Raw genomic sequence first — 17,984 nt, 5'->3', positions numbered from 1 at the left:
TTTTGCCCCCATAGAAAAATATGTTGAAATCCTGTATCAGTGAATGTGACCTTATTTAGAAATGAGTCTTTGCAGATGTAAACAAGTTAGGATGAAGTCATTAGAGCGGGCCTTCATTCAATATGACTGGTGTCCTTTTAGGAACAAAAGAAGACAGGGAGAATATGACCAGTGATGATGGAGGGAGAGGTGGAAATGTTGAACCTACAAGGCAAAGAACGCCGACAGTTGTCAGCAAACACAGGAAGGTAGAAGCCGCAAGGAAGGGTTCTCCCCTGCAGTCTCAGAGAGCATGGCTCTGCCATCACCTTAATGTTGGTCTTCTAGACTCTAGAACAGAGATAAAAAAAACTCTATTAAAATAATAACACCTAGTTTGTGGGACTTTGTTATAGCAGCCCTAGGAAATGCATTCATTTATGATTAATTTCACAGCACAGTGGCACAGTTGAGTGGTTGTGACCAAGATTATACAACCTTCAAAAACCTAAAATATTTACCACTTGACCTTTTATAGAAGTTTGCTGACTTCTGGTCTAGAGTATGAAATAAGAATACAATCCAGTGCAAACCTGTATGGAAGAAGCTCTGAATATCATGTAAAATAAGTATTACATACTTTCAAAATAGTAACATTTACTGTGAGCTGAATAGGTCAGAAAAGGAATCATGTTAGTGAATTTGAGCAAAATCAGAATAGACCAAATTACTCTTTTGTGTAGCAATTGCATTTTGGGAAGAATTGCATTTCTTAGTGACTTAAAGTAGGCCCTGGGCACTTTTGTCTGTAAATTACCATCTCTAATGCACCAATGGCTACCTGTAAGACACACTGAAAAGTATATGACCTATTGTGATATTTGCTCACTACTTCTGATGCAAAGGCTAATTTGATTCTAGAGCCTGGATATACCATCGTTTTCCTGTAAGACATATTATTTTCTTTATTTTCCTTGGTTTTTTTTTGTACTAAACATTGCTTGATTAACGATCCTGACCATTCTGTGAACTGAAATTATATAGGTAATAATGTCACCTTCCAGTCATCTAGTGCTTTATTTCCAGTGTGCAGTTGACCCTTAACACAGGTTTTGACTGCGTGGGTGTACTTACAGAAGGATTTTTTTCAATAAACATATGGGAAACATTTTGGAGATTTGTGACAGTTTGAAAAATCATTTTCTTTTCTCTAGCTTACTTTATTGTAAGAATGTTAATACATAAACATGCAAAATACGTGTTAGTCAACTGTTCATGGTATCAGTAAGGCTTTCAGTCAAAGTAGACTGTTAGTATTTGAGTTTGGGAGTGGTGAAAGTTGTATTCAAGTTTTTGACTGTGCAGGGAGACAGTCCCCCTCATCCCTGAGTTGTTCAAGGGTCAACTCTACTTTTCAGTACATGGTATTGGAGTAGGGCAGAGATATACGAAAAGCATCATGATTAACTTTCCCTGCCTATGATGAAAAATGCCAAGATATAAATAAGAACAGGAAGGACCCCATCTTAAAGCTAAGTTTCCATTTTAAAAAACAGAGTTATGAGTTAAGATCCCTAACATGTTCTTTAATAATCATCCATCATAAGCCAAAACCCTGTCTTAAGGCAGAGCAAGCAGCTCCAGCTGGTATGTTTCCAGTGCTTGAGGGTAACCGCTACCTTGGAGAAGAACAAGATCAATAAATTTCTTGTGTTAAGTTTATCTTACAGAGTATCTAGAAGACTGTGTGCAGTAACATAATGTCTTTCACCAAGAGAGACATCATGAGAGGACACACGTCAAGTCTATGCCACCACCACCCCTGCCACACATTGCCCCAGTCTTGAAAGCCTTAAGAGACAGAATTCTAAGCCCTTAAGTGCACCGCCTCTCTGGGGTTGCCCGTACTCCCCTTCCTTTGAGTGTATGCTTTTTGCCTTAAATAAAGCCTCTCTCTGCTCGACTTACTGCGTTTTTGTCTCTGCGCTCTTCCAGTAGTAAGCATCTTTGTTACTTTGCTCTTTCATTCTATTTTCTAGACTTAAGCAGAAGTCTTTACTCTCTCTGTCCTATGTCAGACAAGTAGGGAGAAGCTACTGAAATCTCTGATTTGGACTTACAAGTTCCTGTTTCCTAGGTGACCAGACAGGACTGCAGCTATGGGATCATGCTCTTTAGTAACCTGCCTGAAAATATCCTTTGCCTTTGGGAAGTTCTCAGAACATCATCTCACTCCATCCAGTGCTCTGCAGCACCCCCAAATCTTGGGGTAGTAGGGACTTAGTTCCCACACCATGCAGATGCAAGCAGACACTAGATGCCAGGTGACCCTGGCTTTAGGAGTTGGCAAGGGATTTGTCCTATGCTGAGCAGGAGTTCAATGAGGGTTCCTTTCCTTCCTCTGCTCTTTTTTGCTCTCTGCTGCCTGCAAGGCAGCTACCATTCCCTTCTGCTAATACTGTTATGAATTCCTTCCTTACCTGTCCTTCCTGTTCAAGAATTCTTTCTCATCCAGAGTCAAGCACCCTCCCCGGTCCAAGGTGAGGTTTCACCTAGTGCACAGAGAGAAGCCTCCCTAGATGCAGCTGCCTGGCAACATTTTAGTGACCATGAAGGGACTCCTAATGCAGTCCTCATTGACGGTCTAGGTAAAAAGGAATTCTATGCTACTCTAAGGTACTCCTTGGATCCACGGTAGTTTTTCCGCTTCCTTGGTGGCACATGTTGCCCATCCCATGCAACGTTCTCCCTATAGGTTGTAGTTTTAATTTCCAAAGATCTGTTTCCTCCTCTCCTGGTGCCTCTTTCCTGACTCAGTCTAGCACTTCATCCTCTCAGTTCCGTGTCTGTCCACCTGCCTGCATGCTTATTCATCCTGCCTCTTCATTCACGTCTGAACTCCCAGCTTCTTCAAGTCTTATGACTCATGCGATTTGATGTCACCAAATTGAGAAGCTTTGTCTCCCCTCAGGGCCATTGAAAGTACTCAGTTAAGAGGAATCTACCTCTGACTTAAGGGCCTGAGCCCCTTCTCCCCCCACTTCCTGCACTCCTGTTCCTGGGACCATAGGTGTCCCTATGGCTCCACTCTTGAGGGCTGCAGGATCTCCTGTGCACACCTGGTATAGGCCCAGGTGTGGAGGGACACCTCACATGACCTGTGCGTAACATATACTTTTGGGTTTCTGGAGATGCCTGGACAAACCAGAGCCCCTTGGGAATCAGGGATGCCTGGTTCCCCTTGGTGGTGATGGTCCTTTTTCTTACAGGTCCTGACTTATTCATGAGTGACACCTCCTTCATTCTGACTCCCCATTAGGGTGCACCCTCAAAAACTGGGAAGTGTTTAAGCTAGACTCCCTGAAACAGAAGAAATAAATTTTCTGTAATACAGGCTTAGCCCCTAAGTGGCACTCTGCACTACTCACCCATAGGTTGTGTTCTTAAAAACTACGATACTTTTTATGAGATGAGCTAAAAAGAAAGAAGCTGATTTCCTTCTGTAGCGCTGCTTGGTCTCAGTACAAACTGCCAAGCAGAGAAAAATGGCCCCAGAACAAGACCCTTATAACAATACAATTTTGCAATTGGATATTAGTAACTAGAAAATCTTTGTATCAGTTTCTCTGTATACGTGCTTTTATATTACCCCTGGATAGTATTGCTAAGCTTGCTTTGTGTGCTCTGACATTGGCTTAATAACTATCAGATTGGACACCCTGTGATCACAGAAATCTAAGTTACACCCCGTTTGTAGTCAGATATGGCTGGATACAAATGTGGGTTGAAAGTCCATCTGAAAGCTGGGTCCTACTGAACTGCTGCCAGCCCTCATGAGAATTACAGCCTAGAATAATTACAACACTACATCTCAATCTATATATTTGTATGTCTGTATATGTAAATAGAAGATATTTTTCTATCTCCAGCTGGTACTGCTAAAAATTGATTTAAAAACAATTGTTTGTAAAAACTGGGCATTCCAAAATTTTCAAGAGTTCTGATAGAAAACATTCAGCATTAATGCTAATTTAAGTTAAACTGAAACAGACATGTCTTTATAGTTATAAGCATTAAGACGAAAACTCTTATTCTGCCTAGATTTACTTAAAGTCATTTAGGTTGATGTTATCTGTTAAATCTTAAAAAAAAAGAAAAAGAAGGTTTGGGAGAATGGCTGACTTTGATGTTTAATGAAGGCTTTGTGAGTAATTAGCACAGTTGCCAATAACAAGTGAATTAATTGTAACATGTAAAGTATGTAAGAATAATTATGTGTTACAGTATATATACCTAAAAACAGCTTGAAAATCTTAGTAGTAACCTGAAACAAAGTTTTGCTAAGTAATGAGTCAAGTTAATTAATTAAATCATTTTCAAATAAGATAAAATAATGAAATACTAGTTACTGAATATAAATTTATCCACTTTTGGCTTCCTTGTTACAGAAAAACTAAAAACAAATTTAGGTTTATTAGTGAACATATCCTGTGCTTATTGCAAAGTTGTATTCTGAAAAAGCACAAGTTTCTAGAAATTATGAAATGTATTCATAAATGTGCAAATCTAAACAATGCTACTCTAACAGTTTACAATAGCTTCTTAGTTTTCACTGAAAATGAAAGTTTCTAAGGGCTTTAAGTTCTAATTAAGACAACTTGAAATAATAAGAGAAACATCTCTGCATGCAAGAAAAGTAAGCTGCATGTTTTGATAAGAGGAAGTATGAAGAATAGAAAAGCAATTTCATTGATAGAAAAGAAAATAATTTTGTCTTAAAGTAAAGCTAGTTATTTAAAGAAAGAGAACTCTGATTATAAAAGAAAATTGTAAAAGGCTTGTAGGGAAGATTTAATGTAGTCATGCTATATGAGGTTGAAGTAAATGAGGCTTAATATCAAGTATACTATGAAATTAAAAGTTTGTTTTCTCTTTGTTAAAAAGACAAAGTTTCCTGAACTATAGGTCTGTTCTTAATGTTGAAAGATTGCAAAGAGTTCTAATCATTTTATCAGAATAATTTCTTGTGCTAATGTCTTAGTAAAGTGAATACTTTAGAAAAAAATCTTAATATTCAAAGAGCTAAGAACTAAGTTTTGCTAACAACTATGTGACCTTCTGTATGTGCCTTTAAGATCTTTTACTGTCATTTTTTAGTTAAATAGATAATGATGTTGTTTCATAGTGACCTATGATCCTATTTAGGCAAGTGCCTTAAAAACTTAAGATATTTTTGACAACTTCCCAAAATCAATTTCAGAAAAGTAGTTTTTCCTCTAACTCTGAGATTTTCCAGAGGGCCCCTAGAACATGTCAGAATATTTCTCCTCATAAGAGAGAAATATTTAGCTAATTCAGCTTATTTATTTGATACATAAAACTCCCTGAGGAGCACTGTTGAATGATACTAAACTTTGGATTACTATGACAGAAAAAAAAAATTTCCTTGTCAATTACCTTATGATGAACTCTCATCAGATCTTTCACCATTGCCATTTCTACTTCGTTATTTATAGTTACTGTTTTACTCCAAGACTAATAAAAAAACTAGATTCAAGTAGAGCAGAAATTAATTACATAAGACTTAGTAAAACTGAAGAAGGTAATTTTAATTTTTATGACTTTTTGTTTCAAATGTTGCTAATCTTTAAAAAAAAGTATTTGTTTTAAACTTTTTCTCGTAAGCTGACTTAAACCAGTAAAGTACACCTTTATAAACAAAATTGAAACATTTGTATCTTTTTCTACCTGATTTCTCCAGAATTTAAAAACTCTCAGTGAGTGTTTTTATATTTTTATTAACAGTATGTTTATTTGCGTAAGTTGTAATAAGGCACAACTGAAAACACTATAGTTATATTACCAAGGCTTTGACTAGAATGTCATATTTGAGGGAGACATGCCTCGACTCTGATAGGGCCAGACAGTTTTTAAGAACTAAGGTTGACTTTATAAAGCCAAAGCCCTTGGAAGAATTGGCCTAATACCTTGCTTACAAGGTTCCCAGCAGCCTGAGTCAAGAAAGTCCCTTCCCAGCAAGTGCAGGAACCTCAGAATATCTTAGAAACCTCTAGAAGAGAAGAAGAGTTCACGCAAATCCGCAGGTATGGCAGGCAAAACCTGATAGCAAGTCTCTAGCTTGGCTTTCCTAGCCTTGAAAGGCCTTGAAAAGCTCAATCTGAAATTCCTTATAAAAAGTTCCAGCAAAGCACATTTATAAAAGCCTATGTAATCAATTGCTGTTCTTGCTGCACCAAAGTAAATAATCAGGCCAAATGTTTAGAAGCTCAACTTATTTTATAAACAAATTAGACTTAATATAGTTACTCCTAATAAAAGTGAAAGTGGTTCTAGAGAGAAGAGAATTATGTTTCAATAGTGCAGCTTTATCGACCTTAGATTCTAATACTAGTCATTGTGAAATAGACTAGAAGTCTGAATTCTAGTTTCCTCAAAATATATGGCCATTTGGAATGACTTTGGAAAATAAATTTGAAACATTTGAAGAGTCATTCTCCCATCATTTCAATTAGAATTTTACTATTTCTAGTCCTCATATTCAGCCATGCCTTCTTAATCTCCTTGTCATGTTTGTTTCCTCCAGAACAGAAAATCCAAGTCCAGATGTCAACCCACCCCTAACGCTCATGAAAACACACATCAGCAACCCCCAAGCTAGGTGCATCCTACTCTTATGTGCCCCTGTCCATGTCAGCCATTGCTGAGACAACTCCATGACCTCTGTCTCCCTGACAGGTAGCAAAGAACTGCTGGACCCATAGGTGGGGTCAGTGCCCCCCTCTGCAGGACGCAGCCATAGAAGAATGCCCGACACCCACTTTCCCTGATAGATTTCAAGGGTCCACATTCCTTGAGGGGGGAATGAGGTGGAGCAGAGACATGCGGCAGGCGTCATGATGAACTTTTCCGGCTATGATGAAAGATGCCAAGACATAAACAGTATAGTAAGAAGAAAAGGACTCCATCTTAAAGCTAAGATTCCATTTTCAAAACCAGAGAGGCAGGAAGTAAGATCCCTAACATGTTCTTTAATAATCATCCATCTTAAGCTAAAACCCTGTCTTAAGGCAGAGCAAGCAGCTCCAGCTGGTATGTTTCCAGTGCTTGAGGGTAACCACTACCTTGGAGAAGAACAAGATCAATAAATTCCTTGTGTTAAGTTTATCTTACAGAATATCTAGAAGACTGTGTGCAGTAACATGTCTCTCACCAAAGAGAGACATCATGAGACTATAAGTAAAGCCTACATCCAGCAACATCCCCCACCCCGACCCCTCGCCCCATTCATGAAAGTGAAAGACAGAATCCTAAACCCTTAAGTGCACCTCCTCTCTGAGGTTGCCTGTACTCGCCTTTCTTCACGTGTGTATTTTTTGCCTTAAATAAAGACTTCTCACTGCTCAACTTACTGTGTTTTTGTCTCTGCACTCTTCCAGTAGAAGCATCTTTGTTTGTTATTTCATTCTGTTTTCTAGACTTAAGCACAAGTCTTCACTCTCTCTGTCCTACATCAGACAAGCAGGGAAGAGTTACTGAGATCTCTGATTTGAGCTTGCAAGTTCCCATTGCCTGGTGACCCGGACAGGGCTGCAGCTGTAGAATCATGCTCTTTAGTAGCGTGCCTGAATATCTGCTTTCTTTGACTTTGGGAAATTCTCAGAACAAAATCTCACTCCATCCAGTGCTGTGCGGCTTCCTCAAATCCTGAGTAGTAGGGGCTTAGTCCCCACGCTGTCCAGATCCAAGTGGACACTAGACACCAAGTGACTGTGGCTTTAGGAGTTGGCAAGGGACTTGGCCTATGCCGAACAAGAGTTCAAAGAGTGTCCCTTTCCTTCCTGTGCTTTTCCTTGTTTGCTGCCTGCAAAGCAGCTGCCCTTCCCTGCTGCTCTCACTTTAACGAGTTCCTTGCTTACCTGTCTGACCTGTTCGCAAATTCTTTCTCATCCAGAGTCAAGAACCCTCCCCCGTCCAAGGTGAAGTTTCACCTAGTGCACAGGGAGAAACCTCCCCAGATGCAGCTATCTGACAACAATATAATTTAATCCTTAAAACAACCCTGAGAACCTGTTTTGTTTTGTTTTGTTTTTTAATAAGAATTCTACTTTATAGATGAGCATATTGAGACTCAGTAGAGTTAAATGACCAGGCCAGAGTCACAGCCATCTAAGGATATGGTGGATTGTGGGTAATTCTGATAGCAAATCAATTCATTAGTATAAACCAAATGTAATCTAATACTGCTCAAAATCTTCTGAAAGAGTACTCTCTTAGAAAAAGAATTTTGAATTGTAGAATTTCTCAGTACAAGGAGTTCTCTTAGAATTTAGATAGAACTAGTTGAATGTCAAAAATTCAATGCTTTTCTTTTTTTCCTATTTTCAAGACATAGAAATGGTGGATGTGAGCAACCGATTATGTCTCTCTGAGAATTCACTCTTTCTGGAGATGACTCTGCCGTCTTGATCCTGACCTGAGATTTAGCCAGTAGACTTTTTTTTTTTTTTTAACAGAAGGATGCCAGTGATGTCCTCAAGGACCAGCTGGCTTAAAAACTTCTTGGAAGGAGAAGGAAGGATCTTTGTTACAAACTTCCGTCTCTCCTCCTGCTTCTGTTCCCTTACCCTCTGCCCCCTGCAGAGTTGTGTTTTCTGGGAATCAGCAAATAAGATCACAAGTGGTCTTTTCTTTTCTCACTCTCTCCCATAAAGAAAGCTTTATCACGTGTGGCCTTAAACTTGCAGCAAATTGCAAAGAAATGGCTCAAAGGCTTCAGTTCTCTCTGTGCACTGGTAGCCGAGATGCACGTCAGTGGCTTTGCCAGCGTGGCCTGTTCTCTGCAGACTGCCAGAGGAAAGAGGCCAGGAGGAAAAGGGAAAGAGAAGAGGTTGCCCAGGCGTGATGAGACCATGCCCTTCATCTTTTCTTTCCCCTAATCTGCTCTGTGTCCATCCAGGCTCTGCCCCCACTGGCAGAACTGCTTAGACTGCTGCACAAACCATCCCAGTTTCCTCTTTGGAGCCTCGGAGTGTGGTGCAGCCCCTTGCCGAGCTCATTTAGAGGACTTGGCTGTCTTTGAATCCACCTCCAGGTAAGTTTGGTTTTCTGCTTTCCTGTCTGGTGACTATCCAATCAGATTCTCACAGGAGAGAGGTTAATAAACCCTTCAGTTCTGCACTACATGCGCCTTATTCATAACACTTCTCCATGAAAGTTGTTGGGGTTCCTGATAGGCTGGTGATGTTAGGGGGGAGATTTGTCAAAGAGGTCAGATGAACTCTGATCTGGGTCCGTATTTTGACTCTGATGCTTATTAGTCAGGTGGTTTTTGATCAAGTCACTTAACCACTCTGAGTTGTATCTTTTTCTATAAAATGGAAATTATAATACTAATCTTGTTACATTGTTTTGAGGATTCGAAGAATGTATATAAATTACCTGGCACATAAATAATACTTATTAAATCTTAATCTGATACAGTTACTCGTATTGGGGGGATCAGCCTTCTAAACAATACACACACGAGATTATGAGTGTGTTAGCAATTTGATTTACATGAGATTATGAGGTCCTGCTGTCCGGAAGACAAGGCAGTACAGACAGCTAAGAGAGTGGGGGCGTGGCTGCCTCTCTGACTCTGGCTTTGGAGGCTGACTGCTGATGGAGACGATGTCACAGGATCAGGACAGGAGGTTCAGGACATCTGTATGACCCAACTACATCCTTCTTGGGTACCTGTGCCCTTTAAAACCTGTAGGATTTATTTTCAAACACTTGTGAACAGAGAATTCAGTTTTTCCAAACAAATGAAGAAAAACTGCTTGGCGTATTTTTCTTTGGCCTCCAGATAAGCTACCCTCCAGCTCCGGCTGTTGGATGAAAATCTTGACATAATTCTTTTCCTAGAGTAACCTGCTCAAATGGTGGGAGAACAACTAAGGAATTTGCCAGATGCAAATCTCAAACAACGGGGCGCTCTTGCTCTACTTCTGCCATTGCAGATGGAAAGAGAGGGGGACAGAGAGTGGGGAGAGCCATGCCTGCATGCCCAGAGGCCCTCTCCATTCCCGTCCTTGGGCTTCTTTCTTCAGAGGGATAAGAAGCTCATCAACAGAGCCTCCTTGAAACATACTATACTTGAGATGATATACAAATTAGCCATCAACTAATTAGACATTTTCAGTGAAACTATGCAGTCTCAGTATTTTAAGCTGGTATTATTTTGCCCTAACACATCAACTAGAATGACTGTAGTTCTTTTCTCTTATCACTTCTGGATTCTAGCTACAGTGGTTTTTGAATCAACACTTCCAAATATAAGACAACAATGTGTTTTGGTGTCTCAAGTTTTTAATATGTTGTCAAGATGATTTTTTTTTCTCTTTAGCATTAGCATTCTAGATGTAACCCTTTGAATCTTTGAAAGGTATATTTAGTACAAGAGATAATATATTTTATTATTAAACAATTTATTTGTATTTTCTGGTCACTGGCTTTAGTATTATGACTGACCCTTAAATAATACATCTGAACCCCTGAAACATAGGCCAATTTGATTTACATAGTTTAACTCTTGGAAGAAGACTGAATTATACTGTAAATTTAACATTACTTATTTGTATTTTTAAATCTTTCTGGTATGTATTTCCTGCTTGGGGACATTTTTATATCTTTAATATTTAAATCTTTCTTATACAAAAAAATGGATTTTCAAATAGAAAAATCAGAAAATGTAGACTCACAAACTTTTTTAAAAAATCATCTTTAGTGTCACCAACCAGAAATAATATGTTAACTTTTTCTTCATAAATTTTTTGAAGCCATTTTCAGGCATATACACACATGAATATATGAGTGTTTTTCTTATAAAATCATGTTGAATATACTGTTTTGTAGCATGTATTTTTAAAACCAATTCTGTAATAAAAGGAGTCCTATGTAACTCTATTTACTTCTTTACACAAATTTCTAATGACTTCAAAAGATTTCTTGCAGTACTACCCATAGTTTGTTAAACATTTAGGTCATTTCATTGTTTTGATTTTTTTATTATTATTATAAGCAATGGGTCTCTCCAGAAGTTTAATTAAAGGTATTCAATAGTTTTGTAGTAAAGAAACTTATTCCATTACATAGACCCAATATTTCCCAAAAGCTCTTTTCACTGTTCTGGCAGACCATTGTTCTGGAAAACTAACTTTAGTGATTCAGTGGAAATATGAAGGTAGCTGTTGGCATCAGATAGATAGATGGTAAATAAGAAACTCCTTGTCCTTAGTTTCTTAGAGTTTGTGTTTTTAAAATTAGCAACAGATGTTGAGTTTTATCACCTGATGTTTTGAATCTCCTTGAGATTCTGTTATTTCTCATTTCTAAATTTATTTTTTCCCAGCATTATTAAGGCATAATTGGTCAATAAAGGTCACACATATCTAAGGTATACAGTGTGACATTTTGATATGTACATATGGAGCATTTTTAATTTTTAATGTGATGATGTAAAAATAAAGTTCCTAATGCTAGTGAATTATTACATTTTAAAATCTTAATTATAAAATATTAATTCATTTGGAATTGCTAGTATTTTATTTGGGATTTTATCATCTCTGGGTTTGGTCTGAGGTTTTCTTTGCTGTGCTATCTAAATGCGATTTTTGTTATGAAAACAATTCTGGCTTTGTCAGATGAATGCCCACTATGATCATGTTTCCATCGCCTGCTATTTCTCCTTGAAGGCTATCCCTTGATAAAGCAGTCCTGTTATATCACCCCTCTCTGGTGTTTTTGTTTAGGGAAGAGTTTTAGCCTATTTTTGTAAATGTTTTCCTTGATTGTTTTTCTTTTCTGGTGTATGTCAATACAAGTAATTATTATTTGCTAGAAAGTTCACCATCTTGTCAAGACTTTAAAGTTATTTATATATGATATGCCTAATTTTTATGTTTTATAAACATCTGAGTTTAGAGCCCTTGCACATTGCATTCTTATGTCTTTGTCTTTTGCTCTTTCTTAACATCATCCATTCTTTGTTTAGTTTTTTTGATTTTGAAAATTTTATTCTGTTTTGCTCACTTTCCCTTTGTCCTTTCTTTAAGAAGTAGATTTATACATGTTGTTGAATCAAAAAATCTAAATGTCTAATAATTTTTTAAAATAGCAGTCCATTTCCTCACCCTTCTCAACTCATTTTCCAACCTCTGAAAGAATCCCCTCCACTTTAAAAATTTTTAGGGTTTTCTTTTTTTGATATTTCACTCCATATTTCCAAATAAATTGTGTATACTATTATTTCTACATTGTCGTCTTGAGAAGTGATCTGTGAATTCAAATTATGGAGAAGGTTTAGTAAATACAGAACAAGCCTTATATATAGTTCAGATAATATATGCATGGGCAGAATAGTCCTAAATTTCTACCAGAGTATATTAATTTTACTCCTAATGTTTTTCCTCTAGTTAGTGTGGTGAGAATATATATGATGTCTATTACCATACAAATGCATCAGCTGTTAAACAGGGTGATTCAGAAGTAATTTTTTAATCTCATCACATAGATGCTTCTATCAGGCAGGCATTGAGCCATTTGGAATCCTAAGAAGTGGAGGCATAGGATATGTAAATATTGATGTGATCAGGAAAAAATAGGTTCATAATATGTGAACCTGTCCAGGGCTGGGTTAAAGAGCAGGGTAGGAGGGTGGGGGAGTGGTGAATTAAACATGGGAAAGGAGGCTAGCTGCCTAACCTCAAGGCTGGCCAATGACTACTTTTGCTTGGATAAAATCTAACCCTGAAGCACCAAGAATCTCCTTGTCCTTAGTTTCTTAGAGTTTGTGGTTTTAAAATCAGCAACAGATATTGAGTTTTATCACCTGATGTTTTGAATCTCCTTGAGATTCTGTTATTTCTCATAGTGACATAAGATGTGAAATGCCCCATTTGTGCTTCCTTATTTCATACTAAAGTGATACACAAATTGATCCTCTTCATGTTTTTGCCATGATGTAAACTTTCCTTTGGATGTTGCAGAACTAAAAGAATCACAATGTGCTTTAGGGAGCTACAAGGAGCATCAAACGTTCCTATCCATTTTGCCAAGAAAGATTTAAAGGCTTTAGAGACTTAATTGTATGAATCAATATTCAATGATTGAATTCCTCTACTTCCTTTCCTGCTTGTTTCTAGTTTAAGCTGGCAGGACCACAAAGTTAGTAAAATTCTGCCTCATTATGAATTCCAAAGGCAACATTTAAATTTATTCTTTGCCATAATGAGGCTTAAACTGGTGGGACTGAGAAAGAATGCCGGCTACAGAGTCCCAGTGGCAGGATTAGCTAATCAGATATCCTGGTTGATTTTAATTGAGAAACTTTGCCAACGGACTGTGGTAAAATAAGGAAGCTTCACGTCAAATTATGTCTACAGAATTCTGATCTACTATGAAATAAAGACATTACTTAATCAAGTATGTGTATTTGTATTAAATGGTTTTTTTGCTTGTTTGTTTTTTACTTTTAAAAACAACTTTGACAGATCAGAGTCAAGGAACATTTTCATAATGGACACTTCATCCAAAGAAAATATCCAGTTATTCTGCAAAAGTTCAGTGCAACCTGTTGGGAGGCCTTCCTTCAAAGCAAAATATTCCTCCTCAGAGAAACAACAGTGTTGTAGTGAACTAAAGGTAACAAACAATTAAACTGTAAAAAACTATAAGTGGTGAATTAAAGAGTAACAAAGAAATAGGTGGAGTCTATGCTCTTGGTTCTCTATCCAGATATTATCTCTATAGTGTAGCTAGAAGTAAGAATTTTTTACCTTTTTAAAAAGTGATCTTAGATGCAATTTATTAAAAACCACACTTGGCCTGGCAGTGAAAGCAATCTCTGCCTGACACCTTGTAGGTTAAATTAAGTATTGCTTTCCTGGCTCATTTGAATGCCCCTTATAAACAGAAGAGAGAGAGAGAGCTTAATATTTATTATATCTACAATGTACCAGATATGCTAAGCACAGCTATAACATCTAATCTATGAAACATCCATATTATTTCCCCTTTATGAATGAAAATTTTGACTTTCCTTGCCACACAGTAAGGACAGGGTTGCTTTTTAAGTGATGCTGACTCTAAGTTCCTATTCTTTGTACCAAACATTAGATCAACAAATATATATGTTTTCTCCTATAAATTCTAACCTGCCTATGGGTACTCCATCACAGACCTAGGTCTAGAAAAATAGATAAACCAGCTTTAGTTTAAAAAGTTTCCACTGAATAAGAATTTAACTTGAATATGAACTTAAACACAAAGAATAGCAATTCTACTTTTTCAGTCTATTGTATACCCTGTGGTGTGGGCATCTTCACTGTGAAACACTCAGTCATGAGTACCAGACTTGACATAAGATGTGAAATGCCCCATTTGTGCGTTTATCTTCCCACCTATAAGTGGCTCCTTCTTCTTTTTGCTTCGCCATATGTGCATCTTCTTTACAAAGCCAAGACTCCTTTGAATGTCCTTTGACGGAAGGGGGAAGAAAGATGGAAGAGGGGGAGGAATTCACCATATATTCTGAGTGAAAATGTTATTTCCAAGAGAATTTATTTATTTTTTTAATCTACATGACCTTGAGGCTGAGGAAGGCTGTAACTCTTCAATGAAATCTTCAGTGATGACAAACTGTCTATACTGTTCTTGGTTTGTGTGTTTTGTCTGTTTAGTAAATTTCCAGTTGTGTGTCAGGCTGGAGTCAGACTAAATGTGACCTGTTATATTCTCCAGCTGTTTTTAGGTGCCTTGTCCTTCGTTTTCTTTGCCAAAGCTCTGGCAGAAGGCTACCTGAAGAGCACCATCACTCAAATAGAGAGAAGGTTTGAGATCTCCTCTTCACTGGTGGGAGCCATCGATGGTAGTTTTGAAATTGGTAGGTATTACAGATGTCTAACTTTACTTTTAAGTCCAAGGTCTTCTAGGCATGACTAAATGATACCTTCACTGCATTCTATTGTCTGCTAAGATCCGACTTCATTTGTAAAATCTTTTTTCCTCAGAATTTGCTATGACCTTATGCTGCAGTAGAGACAATTTGTTCTTTCCAAGCAACCAGCAATAAATACCCCACCCCAGGTATTCACTATTTTATAATTCAATTCAGAGTGAGAGGAGGAGAGAGTGAGATACCATCAGTATTTTGAGTTAAAAGTATGTAGGCAGTGTCTTTAAAAAGAAATTATGTACCCTGGGAGCCCTGTGATTCAAAATTTGGAAGAATCCAAATGGGCTCTGCAAAAATTTATTTGAATGATATAAGAAATAGTTAAATTAGAAAAGAGTTTTTCTCCCCAGTGTCCTAGAAAGAGGAGAAAGGGATTCTGTTAACAGGAACACTAGAGAAAAGTGGGCAATAAAAATTCTACTCTTGGGTGTCCTTGGTTAGCAATAGACTACAAAGACTGCCTCTTAGAACTTGAGACCAAGTGATTTTAGTGTTTGTTTTGGAAATACTAAATGAAGTGGTACATATATACAATGGAATATTATTCAGCCATAAAAAAGGAAGAAGGAACTCTTTTCATTTGTGACAACATGGATGGACCTAGGTAGAGGTTATTATGGTAAGTAAAATAACTCACTCAGAGAAAGATTAATACATATGATTTCACTTATATGTGGAATCTGAAAACATAATAAACAAAACATAAATAGATTAGTAAACAGAGAGTAGATGGTCAGTTATGGCCAAGGTAGATGAAATAATTGAAGGGAATAAAAAGGTACAAACTTCAAATTATAAAGTAATTTATTCACAGGGATGCAAGTATAGCACAGGGAATGTAGCTCATAGTACTATAATATCTTTGTATGATGGCAGATGGCAACTGTACTTACCATAGTGAGCATTTAGTAATGTATATAATTGATGAATCCCTAAGTTGTTCATCTGAAACCAATATAATGTATATAAACTACATTTCAATTTAAAACAATTCAAAAATATGTAATCTCAGTTAGTCAGTTTCTTGAACTGATAAACTAAAGGCTTTAATTCTTTGCCAAAGTAAACAAAATAGTAGCCTCAGTGGTTGTCTCTACCTGTTGGGACTCAAATACATGCTATATTAAAATCTCTGATAGTTCCAGCTTCTGCTCACTTGAAATTTCAGAAGAGTGAAGGAATGTTTTTCAACTCTTCAAGAATTGCTTTTTTAGTTCATACTGTATATTTCAGTTCTTACCCTGAATATCACAGATTAAAAGAATGAATGTGTAACCTTTTACCTCCAGGCTTTTCTTCCCAAATCCATCTTTCATCCTCCTCCCAGAATGAGATTTCTTAGTTCAGTGCTAATCAGACATTCTTGTTCCTACAAATGCTGAGGTAATCTTGTTAAAATGCAGATGCTGATGCTGTAGGGCAGACATTTAAGAATCTGCATTTCTAACAAGTTCCCATGTGATACTGATGCTGTTGGTCAATGGACCACATTTTGTGTAACAAGTTTCTAAAATACCTGATCCTACATTTTTGAAGGGTAATTTTACAGGGTACAGAATTTTAGGTTGATGGGTTTTTATCTCAATATTTTTAATATTTCTCTACCCTCGTCTTGTTTGCACAGTTTAGGAGGAAAGGTTGGATGTGATTCTTATTTTGTTCTTCTTCAAACAAACTCTTTGGGCTTCTTTGAGGAGTTTTTTTCCTTATCTTTGTTTTTAAATAGTTTGAAAATGATATGTCTCATTTAGATTTTTGGCTATTTATCCTGCTTGCTGTGCTCTTAGCTTCCAGGATCTGTGGTTTGGTGTCTGACATTAATTTGGTGGAAATTCCCAGTCATTATTGTTTTAAGATTTCTTCTGTTCCTTCCTATAAATCTTCTGGAATTTCCAGAATAGCTGTACAGTATATATTCTGTAGTTCCTCAGTCCTTGGATATTCCTTTCTGGGTTTTTATTTCCCAGTTTTTTTTCTCTTTGCCTTTCACTTCTGGAGGGTTCTGTTGACACATACTCATGCTCAGGGATTTTTTCCTTAGCTGCATCCAGTGTGCTAGCATGCCCATCCAAGGCATTCCTCATTTCTGTCACAGAATTGTTTATCTCTAGTATTTCTTTTTAGTTCTTTCTTGGAATTTCCATGTGATTACATTGTCCATCTGCTCCTACATGTTTTTCACTTTATCCATTAGAGCACTTGGCATCTTTATTGTAGTCTTGAAATCCCTAGTCAAATCACTCCAACATTCCTGCCATGTCTTGTTCTAATGCTTGGTCTGTCTCAACAAAAAAAAAAATTCTTTTTGACTTTTAATAGGTCTCATAATTTTTTCTTGACAACCAGAAATGATGCGCTGGGTGCAGTATGTTATAAATAGGCCTTTAATGATGTGACGGTAGGGTGTGAAGGAGGGGATTCTTCTATAGTCCTGTGAGTAGGTCTCAGGCTTTTAGTGAGGCCCTGCCTCTGGACAATGAATTTCGTGCATGTTTCTCAGCGCCTGTCCCTCCTTCAGTGCAACGGGATGGCTAGAGCCAGATGGAGCTTGGTATTTCCCTTCCCTCAGGTCAGCTGGGCTCTGATGACACCCCAGCAAGGCTCTGGTTAAGTAGTTTTCCCCGGTGGTAGGCCTTGTGAAGAACAGAGTGCCCTGGAGTATTTCAAAATGCTCATTTTCTCCTCCCCATGCAGGAAGCACAAAGGGTTTTTCTCCAATATTCACTGTGGGAACCTGGTCAGGCTCCTGCAGTAAAACTCAACAAAAACGTGGGGGCCCTCAATGGCTGGGTCCCCGCCTAGAGTTTTTAATCTCTCAGACTCGCCCATGCGGAGCCTGCAGTAATTTGTCAACTGTAGATCAGAACGTGTTCCCAAGGAGATTTATCCTCGCGAATTTCTGGTCCAGTTAGTCATGATTCTCTACCTTCGCCTATTGCTCACTCTAATTCTGGAGGCAGCAGTCTGCCAGATCTAAAAAGAGTTGATT

The 17,984-nt window shown here is 37.6% G+C and overlaps 1 protein-coding gene across 6 annotated transcripts in view; it reads left to right on the top strand.

Moving 5' to 3' along the window:
* The first annotated feature begins 8,830 nt into the window (after positions 1-8,830).
* Positions 8,831-17,984, top strand: part of SLCO1C1 (solute carrier organic anion transporter family member 1C1) — a 53,128-nt gene continuing 43,974 nt past the window's right edge. For all 6 annotated transcript variants that reach the window (XR_012125711.1, XM_073223233.1, XM_073223232.1 and 3 more), the window contains exons 1-3: positions 8,831-9,091; positions 13,533-13,683; positions 14,782-14,923. Coding sequence is in view for 5 of the 6 variants with exons in the window: in XM_073223233.1 (XP_073079334.1) it covers positions 13,558-13,683; positions 14,782-14,923 (268 nt within the window). In the remaining variant the exon portion in view is untranslated. The remainder of the gene's footprint in view (positions 9,092-13,532; positions 13,684-14,781; positions 14,924-17,984) is intronic.

Source organism: Manis javanica, chromosome 15, assembly GCF_040802235.1.
Source record: "Manis javanica isolate MJ-LG chromosome 15, MJ_LKY, whole genome shotgun sequence".
In the NCBI taxonomy this organism is placed as follows: domain Eukaryota; kingdom Metazoa; phylum Chordata; class Mammalia; order Pholidota; family Manidae; genus Manis; species Manis javanica.
This window is presented reverse-complemented; position numbering and strand designations above follow the sequence as displayed.